The sequence below is a fragment of the Hydra vulgaris genome, chromosome 15 (genome assembly GCF_038396675.1).
Source record: "Hydra vulgaris chromosome 15, alternate assembly HydraT2T_AEP".
In the NCBI taxonomy this organism is placed as follows: domain Eukaryota; kingdom Metazoa; phylum Cnidaria; class Hydrozoa; order Anthoathecata; family Hydridae; genus Hydra; species Hydra vulgaris.
In genome coordinates, this window is record NC_088934.1 from 17,502,195 (window position 1) to 17,513,118 (window position 10,924).

Sequence of the window (10,924 nt, forward strand, 5' to 3'; positions counted from 1 at the left end):
TGATGTACGGCGTTGCATAATTTATTTAAGATACGTTGTGGTTGTCCAACAAATTTTATACTAAGGTTGTAAAAATAAAATGACACAATATTTGTTTTGACCCACCACTATTACACCTTTAACGACGAAGTTAGGAGACGGGGGAAGGGGGTGGTACTGTTGTTTACAAGGAAAAAATAAAATGAAATTGTATAAAATAATCAAAAATGCAAAGTTTTTTGTTCTTAATTGTTTAGTAATGAATAAACAAAGTTAATTTGAAAAACTTATTATTTATTTTTTACCTTTATTTTACACTATTCAGTCGTCATGCATTGTAAAACGGGTGAGAAAGTCGGTCAATGGTCAATAAAATTAAAAATAAAGAACAAAATAAGAATAAAGATCGAAAATACAAACCAATAAGTTTTTTAGCCTGCGAACTTTTCCATATTAAAAAGTCTTTTAAGTTGCCGGCGTGTCTAAAAAACCTTTTAAAAATGTTAGTTTGAATACATCTGTTAAATGTAATTATTTTATTTCTTAATCTTCAAAAACAGCTATTGTAGCTTTGAAGATTGCAGCTTTAAAAAAATACATTGCAGCTTTAAAGAAGTACATTGCAGCTTCAAAGAAAAACATTGGAGCTTTAAAAAACACATTGCAAATTGAAAACCATATTTTAGTGAAAAAAGTTAAGCACAAGGGTTTAATTTTTTCTATGAAATTTACAAAAAGCAAATCAAGGACTGTTTATTTCAAGAATAAATATTTTAAAGTTAAAGTTATACATTAATTTTTTAAAGTAAAAGAAACTAAACGTTAGAAATGAGGTTATTCATCGCTCAACTCATTATTAAGGATTTCAATTGGCGTTTACGGTTAATTTCAAGGTACTTTAATCTAGTTTTTAGTTTTATTCACAATACTCAATATCTCCTTACAAGTTTATGTACCAATATACCCTTTTTATAATAAAAAACTTTTATCAAAAAAATTTATTTAATAATCGTTTCCTATTATGATACATCGTGCAACAGTTGTGCTGTAAAAAAGTCTTTTTCCATTTAGGGTTTATTTTTTGAGTGTGTACTTTTTCAGTAATTAGATAAACCCGGCTTTCTAAATATATTTTTACTTTTGTAAAAAGTCCTCTATATCTAGAAATTTCTTAAAAAAAAAATGTTCCTTTAGAAAAGTGTGTATGTAAGAGGGGATGGGGAGGGGGCAATGTCTCTAGCACTCCCCCGGTGTTGTCGGCCCAGGTAGCAGCAGGAGTAGTAGTATATACAAGTCGCAGCGGAAGCTACTATTTAAAATTAGAAAAAGTTGTAGCTTTTGGTCCCTCCAGTCAAATAAATAACAAAGATGTTACTTGTTTTATTTTGTCTCATTATTATTATGATATATCATATGATAATATCACGTAACGGATGTGTTAACGGATGTGTTAAAGAAATTTTAAATTGTACTTACGATGTTTGTTACGTTCTTGTTTGTGACACAATACTGATATTTTGATTCAGTGGGGAAATCCATTTTACGAAATACATTACGATTAAAAGCGCGAATTCAAAATTTTTTTAAAGAAAATTCAGGGTATAGAGGACTTTTTTTAGAAATTGACTATTGTGTCCTCCCCCTCCCTTCACTTCGAAATCCGTGTCGTCGGCCATGTATATAGCTCTTCTGAAAACTTTTTTAAAGGTGTAAAATATTTTCATCTTCTTTTTGCTTCGTACTTTATTATGTCTGCAAATAGCATGATTATCTAAAAAAAGTTTTTAGTCAAAATATTGTAAATTATAAGAGAATTTTTTTAATGGTAAATTTTAAATTTGAGTTTTCTGGAATTAAAAGGTTTTTTAAGTGTCTCAAGTGAATGATAAATGAACTCATCAGCTGGTATTCAACGTTAAGTTGGAATTCAACGTTAAGTTGGAAAAAAAAAAGAAGTAATAGTACGTAGATTGATGTCATAAAAACTTTGATTTGACGTAGGGTGAAGGAATGTTAAAAAATTAGATAGTTAGATTAACAAATAATAAGGTTATAATTCCACATAACTTTTTATTATATCTTTGGGTTATCATTTTACCAGCTTTTTTGTTTTAATGCTGATTGCCTTAATAAAATGTTATTTACTTTTTCGATATATTACCTTTTTCCATACTTTTACTTGATAATTTCTGCAACTTAATTTTATAATTTTTTATCTTTTTCTTTTTACAAATTATTACTTTCAAAATAAAAAATAATTCCTTTATTTTTACATTTTTTGATAATAAGAAAAAAAAAAAGATTTACAGTCGTAACTTATAAAAAATAATTACATGACCGGGCAAGAAGAAGACAAATTTATTCCCATCACCAAGCCCCAAAAAATGCGTCATTACTAGATAAAATATAGTTTAACAATAAAATTCAGTTTCAATGTATATCTCTGAATTAATAATGTAAAAGAAAATATAAATATATCGCTTAGCATTTAAAATTTATAGTTTTTCAAAGAATAAGATTTAAGAACTGTTTTGTAAAATAAAAGAAAAAAATTTAATAAAATAATAAAATGACAAATATAGCATTTAAGAATTGGTTTAAAAAAATAAGAAAATGTGATTTTATATAAAACACATTTTATTGTTAGAGCAATTTATAGTTTAACTTATTTAATTAAATTTATAATACTTCTTATTGCCAATTCAATTTCTTTTAATCTGCAAAAATAAATAAAGTAATTCATTTCAAATACATATCACTATTCATTTCAAATGCACATGATTTTTATAATGAATATTATAATTGATGTTTGATTCATTTTTTTAAATATAATTTTTGTTTTCAAAATCACAGTTTTGCATAAAAATTTTTAAAACTTTACAACTCAATTACGTAAGTTCTTTTTGTTTGATGTGCTGTCTATTCAACATTAAGCAAACACATGAAAAAAAACATACAAAATGAAGTGGTCATTACATCTATTCGTCTAATAGGAAACTCAGTTTATTTAGCTTTTGTAACGCTCTAGATTTTATGAACTAATTTTATGAAATACTTGCGTGGTTTAAGTATACTTAAGTATACTTGTAGACAAATAATAACTATCTAACTTAAATAAGCTAACTTCATGATTTTTTTCTATATCAATTCTGCGCACTTTCATATAAAAAAAGAATTAATAAATCAGTCACGCTTTGATTGATTGATCGCAATGAATGAAAAGCGACATTTATTTTTAATATTTTGGAACAAACTTAATACTGATAACGATTAGTTTTTATTGAGTTAGTAAATAATTTGCTTTTTTTTGTTTTATTGCTCAAAGAAAATATATTTACATAGAAAATGCCCTCAACAAGCTGTTTGTTTACACCTGCAAGTCCTTTTGTCTCCTTGACATTTTTCAAAACAAAAAGTATTTTTAGAGTAGGATTCGTAGCACGTGCAAATGATGAAAGGTATCAAATTTAATCTAGACTATGTGAGCGGTTTTAGAAGAAAGAGAGTGGGATACAAAGTTCTTATTTTGAAAGTAAATAAGCGAGTTATTATAACATTACGCTTCATTTTCTATTTTCCTTTCAGACACCAAACAGATTGATGTTGAGCATCAATTCAAACATATTTATTAAAAAACATAAATAAAAACGAAGATACAAAAACGAAAATGACGAACATGAGAAGAAAACATGTGATTAGAATCCTGGTAATTACAAGTATATTGACGTCAGCACAACTTAATGGTATGTGTGTTCATAAAGTTCGTATTTTGATTACCAAATTTTTCTTCTGGACGTCTTAGTAATGAAAAGTTTTAATAAGTTAAAAAATATGTTATTCAGAAAATATAAAAATTAAATTAACCGAAAAAAAAATTGACTACGACGCTGTTAAACCCAAGCTATATACTGCTATGGCTTTTTTTTCAAGGCTTTACTAAACTTTGAGTTCAGTTATTGGATTTTTTTTTTTTTTTTTGACATTTAATGCATTGATTGTACTTTTTCTAAAATCTTAGAACTATTTCACAAGTTTACCATTAATTGATTTTAGTTATTTTTCGAACTCCGGTTAAATCATATCCGCTTGAATCTGCAAATTGCAATTTTGAGACAGAATGTCCTGCATACAAAAATGATGAATTGGCAACTTTTAATTGGATTAAGGGAAATTTGACAACACCATCGCCATACACTGGTCCAGAGGGGGACAACACTCCAGGAATGAATGGTCTAGGTAATAGATTTTTTTAGGACAGTATTTTAAGTACAAAAGTGATCTTTTAAAAATAACCTACTTGAATTTAGAATTTAATAGAAAAAAAAAATTAAATGGTTAAAAAAATAATTAAATAGTCTATCAATTATAGACTTTATAAAGGGTTTTTAAAAATATATTTAATTCATTAAACGACTTTACGTCTTTATGACGTTTTAGGACGTGCCTCTGTTTCCTTAACAACATACGTAATTAATTTTTAAAATTTATTGAAATAATTAGGCACATGAAAGGTAGGCCGCCATTTCAATGTGCCTTATCAGGGGGTCAATAAAGATACGGATGACTAGTGTCACCACAATCTTTTCATAAAACGCCTTTAACAACAACATTAAAATCTTCATGATTTTAACAAGTTTAAAATAAAATTTTGTCAAAAATATTACAAAATACAAAATAAAAAGTAAAAATTTTGTTACAATATAAATATCTAAATCTTTAACCAAACATATATATTATAAATACGTCAAATAATAGTATAAAATACAAGTATGTCAAATATATATAAGGACAGGCCTTGGTTCATAATTGAAAAATTTTACACCTGTGGCTTACTCTGTTCAAATGATAGCTTTGTTTGGTATTGTAAAGTATTTTTGAGAAAAAACTGCTGTAAAAATATAAGAAAATGCTTTTAGCAGCAAGTTATTCTTATACTTATACATAAATAATAATATTTGAAATATCTTAAAGTTTGATATATTTAAGACATTCGTGTCATTTCATTACAGAAGGATTTTCTGATCTCTTTAAGTAATTGATTGCTTTCCATGAGTGGTTTTGTGAGTTTTCTAATAAAATTACAAAACTTACAAAACCACGTAAATATTAGCGTTGGATGTCAATGAACAAAACTGAAATAAAGCACTTTTTGAGATTTATAATCAAGAAAGGTTCTTGATTTGTATAAACACTTATAAGTTATAGAAAAAGATATTTTCGTCTGAATGAGACTTACCAGTGACGGATCCAGGAAAGGGGAGGGTAGAAGGTGCATTCCCCCACCCCCAGTTTTTGAAAGTCCTAAATTATTTTAGAAATAGAGAACCTTTTTTTTTTATTATTAGGAGTCGCAAATGTGATACAAAGTTCAAAAATATTTCAAAATCCCAAGTACCAAAAATTCTTGGATTTGTCACTGAGGCCAACATGGTTTTTCTATAATAGGTTCTCATCAAATAAAACTCGTAAAAGCTTTGTATGTTTTTTCCATTTTTTTCATTTTTATTGGTTTTAGCAAATTTAACAGGAGATTAATTATTTTATGGAGAAGAGTAGCGCTTGTTTTTCACAACTAAAAGATAAATTATTTGCTTTAAACCATTTGTTAAAACTTTCGAGTTCAGTGTTTATTGTTTCGAACAATATTTTTACATGGGAGTGGACATAAAATAATATTGTATCGTTAGCAAACATAATTAAATATATTTTTTGAGATTTATTTGAGATACTAAACACTCCTGACTCTATCAGCTCAACATTGTTTTCTGATAATTTTTAACCTACGTATATATTAGGTCTTTAATACCGTGATGCTTTAACTTTAAACTTTTAACTTTCGTTTAACTTTAAAATTTTGTGATCAACAGTATCAAATGCTTTTGAGAGATCGATAATACTTCTAACACTTGTTCACCTTTAGCAAAGGACATAAATATTTTATTGGCAAGTTTAATAGCATGTTCAGTAAAACAGTGTTTTTAAAATCCAATTTGATTTTTGTATAAAAGCGTTTTTTGTTTTATGTGATCATAATTCTATTACAAATTACCTTTTTAATATATTTTTGAGAATATAGGTAGTCGCGATATAGAACGATTGTCGCAAACAGTATAACAATCACCATTTTTTGAAAACTGGATGAGTTTTGGCTAATTTTAATTGATCAGGAAATATATAGTAGGAAGGAGGCAGTTTAGAACAGAGGTAGTTTAGGACAATGCGAAAGTTTAAAAAAAAAATTGATTAATCAACCAAGTTAAATATATTAGTTGATTGTAGATACTTTCGCACATAAAACAGGATTTTTGTCAGGAAGGCATCGAGTTAGCTTCTCTAGAAACATTTTATGCTTTTTGATATAGCTTAATTATTTTCCCCTATATTTGTTTCATTTGTTATTATTTTGTTAATAACAATTACTTTTTGTGGGAAGCTGAGAGCTTCTTTTACTCTCTTCCGGTTTTCATTTAATCTCTTTCGGTTATTTCATTTATAAGAAATCAAATTTTCATTATATCAAATTTACTCAGCTGTTTAGAATAGCACTTAATCTTAGCTTGTGATAAGCTAAATTAAAAAAACTGTTTAAGCTTTCTACACTTTTTCGTCAGTTTCGTTTTTAGATTTATGAAACAGACATTGTCATGAATAAAAAACGCGCAGTTAAGGGTCTGTAAAGGGAATAGAGGTTTTTCCATCGCTCGTCGTGCAAAATTTTTAAATTTTAAAAACTTAGATAAATTTAAATTTATCTAGGTTTAAAATAAACATTTTTTCTAGCGACAAAAATCTTTTAATTGTCGTTCTAAGATAGGACTCCGCGTGCAATATGCAGGATAAGAAAATAGCAATATGAGAAATCTGTAATAAAAAGCCCTGATTCAAAATGTGTATTTAAAGAGCTTTTAGCTAAAATGTTATCAATTGCGGAAGAAGTTGTTTATGTAATATGCGTTGGTTTAAAAATTGTAAATTTAAAGTTATACTCAAATAACAAATTAATTTTTTGTTTATATTTGCAAACTTTCCGTAACACAACTCATCCAAGTTTAAATCACGGCGAAAAAAGCATACTGATTCTGCTTACTCATTTTTGATATTATAGTTTGAAGTTATTTGGTTTTATCATTTTTTACTATCAATATTTTTTTTGATGTCCAGTTCAAATATTTTTTTAGGAAACTATCTATACATTGAGAGTTCAAAACGGTTGAACGGAGATATAGCACGTTTTAAAACACATTTGATAGACAATGATATTCAAGATAAAAAAATATGTGTTGAATTTTTTTATCATATGCGGGGTCACACAATGGGAGAACTAGCAGTACTTGTTGACGAAATTGATCGAGAAGTTGTTATGTTTCAACTTATTGGCAAGCAAAGTACCCAGGGTTGGAACCACGGACGGTTTGCAATGGACACGCCTTCACATCCTTTTAAGGTAATAACCATAGTACTTTTAAGGAAAAAATATATTTTTAAAAAGATTTATAAATATATGTAAACTAATTAAGATTTATAAATATATAAAAAAAATAATTTATCAGATAAAATTTAGACAAAAAGTCGGAATTTTAATTAAGCCTCATTTTTTATTATATTTACCATTTTGTAAAACACTCACTGTAATAGTTACAAGGTAAATAAATGTAATCCATCCTTTAAAAGTTATGATACGAAGTTTTAGTCACCTTAAGATAACTTATTCACTTTTGTCCAACTTGTCCTGAACTTAATTTATTTATTTCTTATTGAAAAAAACTAAGTTCAGGTGATGTCATAGTCATTTTTATTTTTACTGTTTTAATGCAGATTTGACTCAATCTTTTTCTATATTTTGTAACTTCTAAGGTTCTATAATAAATATTGTTGCATCTGAAAATGTTACATGCAAATGATGTAACAACGACTTGTTTATATGTTTAAAAGTATACCTTGGATTTATTGCTTTTATAATATTAAATAATTTTCTTTTATATTTTGTAGATTATATTCCAAGGCAAAACATCGTTTAGCTTTTATGGTGACATAGCAATTGATGATATTCATTTATATTCTTTCAGCGGAAAAGGATGTTACTCTTGGCCTATAAATTCACTTCCACTACCGAGCCAACCTCCTCCACCAGTACCAAACAATGGGCCAGGTAACCACAACAATAACAAAACAAAAAGAAAAAATATATATATGAAAAAAGAAGTTTAAATTTTTATTTTGTTTTTACTTTTTCATTTAACTACTAAAATAATTTAGAAGATTCATCGACTTGCGGTAAGAGTAAGCTTAATCAGAATCCTGATAGCAAAACTTTTAAATCAACAAACCTTGCTCGAGTAGTTGGTGGGACTAAATCTACTATCGGGGAATGGCCGTGGATGGCAATGATTTTAATAAAAAAATTTGACGGACCTTTTGAACCATCTTGTGGAGGAGTACTTCTCGGTTTGGATTGGATTATTACTGCTGCTCATTGCGTTGCAGATGTTGCAAACAAAAATGATATTCTCGTTCGGCTCGGTGTTCTGGAACGGAGTAAAAAGCTAAAGCAAACTCAAGAATTCTCTATTAGCGATGTTTATGTCCATCCTCAGTACAAAACTGAGAAGGAATATAACAATGATGTTGCTATGATAAAACTGAAAAAACCAGCGATGGTGAACCACTTTGTTGAATCTATCTGTATTCTGAACAACCACAAATTTTCACATGGAGATCAATGTTTTATTGCAGGTAATAAACTATAAATATTTATGAATTTGAAGTCTTTTGCAAACTTTAATACATTTCAAACGGATTTTTAAGGTTGGGGAAAAGTGTGGAATGACGGCATCAAACCAGCCCCATTTAGTGAGATCTTGCGCCATGGCATGGTTACAATTCGAAAAACTTCTGAATGTAATGATATATACGGGGAAAGACTAACAGAAAATATGATATGCGCTGGAGATGAATCTGGAGTTCCAGATACTTGCTTGGGTGATAGTGGTGGTCCATTGATGTGTCAAGAAGATGGGCAATGGTATTTTTTTAAGAATATTTTTACTAATGATTTAAAATAATTAAAATATTATATTTTGACTGGGTTTTGATTTTCTCTATAGGATACTTACCGGCATAACAAGTTGGGGACCAGAAATTGGTTGTGGTCAGAGTAACATGTATGGTGTCTACACTAACGTAAAAACTGTTCAAAACTGGATTAAGTCGGTTATAAAATATCCTGACATGCACGAAACTCTGCATTTAGTCAACTAGAATAACAACTAGAGTATTTATTATAAATATGTAATAAATAAAATATTTATTATAAATATAAGACATATTTGAATATAAAGTGTTTATTTATGTAAACTGCTTAATTGTTAAACATTTAATATTTAAATAAATAAACTATTAAAAAGCAAAATGTTTGCAAACGAATTGAAAATTAATTTTATGACTTATAAAACAACCAAATTTGTTGTCTCATGATATAATAGTTTACTTGGCGCTTATAAATAGTTCACTTTCACTTATTATTATAATTATTATAATTAATTTGACTTCAATCATTTTTGTGTTATAAGTTTAAGTTATGTATAACTAAGCCAATGGGAAAATCGATTACCGCGAAAAGTTTTTTTAGTCATTTACTTTAATAAAAACGCAAAAAAGAATAATTGTAGACTTAATAAATTTACTATAGAAACTTGATAAGACCTTTTTAAGTTTATATTGTTGTCATTGTAAATTAAATAGGGTAGAGCAAGGTGAGTTAAGCATTGGGGCAAGTTGGGCAAATAAAATATATCGAAAACTAAGCATTGTATGAAAAAACATCTAATGTATGGTGAATAGATTTTGGACGGCTGTCAAGTAAGATGCACGGGCACTTTTTCTATTTTGGATCAAAAAAGTAGAAATAAAAGTTAGGAAAGTGCGGGGCATATAGGGATAGTTACGCCTAAGACCTAAATATCCCGAAAATTTTTTTTTCTTTTAATGAAACATTTAAAATTTTTGTGTTTCATTATTGTAAAAAAAATTTAATTTTAAAACCAATGAAATGTATTAAAAGTACCAAAATGCATCAGTAAGATTACGAAAAACAAAAATTTCGTATTTTCTTATAGGATTTATCTTGAATTATTACTTATTCGCTTTATTTATGAAATGATTTGATTTTTTAGACATTATTTTTAATATTTTGATTTAACATTTAGAATCTGGCTGAAAAAAAATATCTCGTACTGAACTCGTACTAAACTCGTATTGAACTTTTTGAATAGTGTTAGTTTAAGTATAGTAACTTTTGTGGGGCAATAAACTTATTTAGGGACAATAACTTATTTATTTAATTGATTATTCTACTATCATTATATGAAGCCGTTTGTGGGACATATAGGGACAATAACTTATTTATTTAATTGATTATTCTACTATCATTATATGAAGCCGTTTGTGGGGCATATAGGGACAATAACTTATTTATTTAATTGATTATTCTACTATCATTATATGAAGCCGTTTGCAATGTGGTTATAAATTTAAAAATCTAAGTCTAATTAATTTCCTTATTTAGAAAAGTAATATTAGTAATAAATTCTAAGAAATTTCTTCTTTGTGGTGAATGGGTCAGGGTTGCCAGGTTTTTTTTCAGTGATAAGCCAAAAATAAAAATAAACCAGCAATAATCGAGAACAAAAAAAAAAAGAAGAAGTAAAGTAGCACTATTTTATTCAAAAGTTATTTGGTTAAGTATTAATCTCTAAAACATTTAATAAAGTTTCGCCATTACGTGACATTTTAGCATGTAGTTGTTGCGTAAATTTCATTTCCGACCTTTGAAATCATTGATTCGAGAATGTTAGCGTCTTTACAACAAATCTTTTGGCTCATTAAATAAGATTTTATGCGAATGAGTGGATCCAACACTTGGTTTGACATTCTGTTTCTCTGTTTG

The 10,924-nt window shown here is 27.7% G+C and overlaps 1 protein-coding gene across 1 annotated transcript; it reads left to right on the forward strand.

Moving 5' to 3' along the window:
* Positions 1-614: 614 nt before the first annotated feature.
* On the forward strand, positions 615-9,333 carry LOC136072100 (serine protease 55-like). The gene is made up of 8 exons (XM_065820393.1): positions 615-3,437; positions 3,565-3,722; positions 4,033-4,215; positions 7,158-7,423; positions 7,969-8,128; positions 8,236-8,712; positions 8,785-9,001; positions 9,084-9,333. The coding sequence occupies exons 2-8, from the start codon at positions 3,647-3,649 to the stop codon at positions 9,235-9,237; spliced, it is 1,533 nt and encodes a 510-aa protein (XP_065676465.1). The 5' UTR covers positions 615-3,437; positions 3,565-3,646; the 3' UTR covers positions 9,238-9,333.
* The last annotated feature ends 1,591 nt before the right edge of the window (positions 9,334-10,924 follow it).

Excerpts from the sequence above, each read along its gene's own strand:
- LOC136072100 (XM_065820393.1), top strand. The coding sequence starts at position 3,647 with ATGACGAACATGAGAAGAAAACATGTGATTAGAATCCTGGTAATTACA. Across the intron at positions 8,713-8,784 it reads AGATCAATGTTTTATTGCAG|GTTGGGGAAAAGTGTGGAAT; the intron begins GTAATAAACTAT and ends CGGATTTTTAAG. Across the intron at positions 9,002-9,083 it reads TGTCAAGAAGATGGGCAATG|GATACTTACCGGCATAACAA; the intron begins GTATTTTTTTAA and ends TTTTCTCTATAG.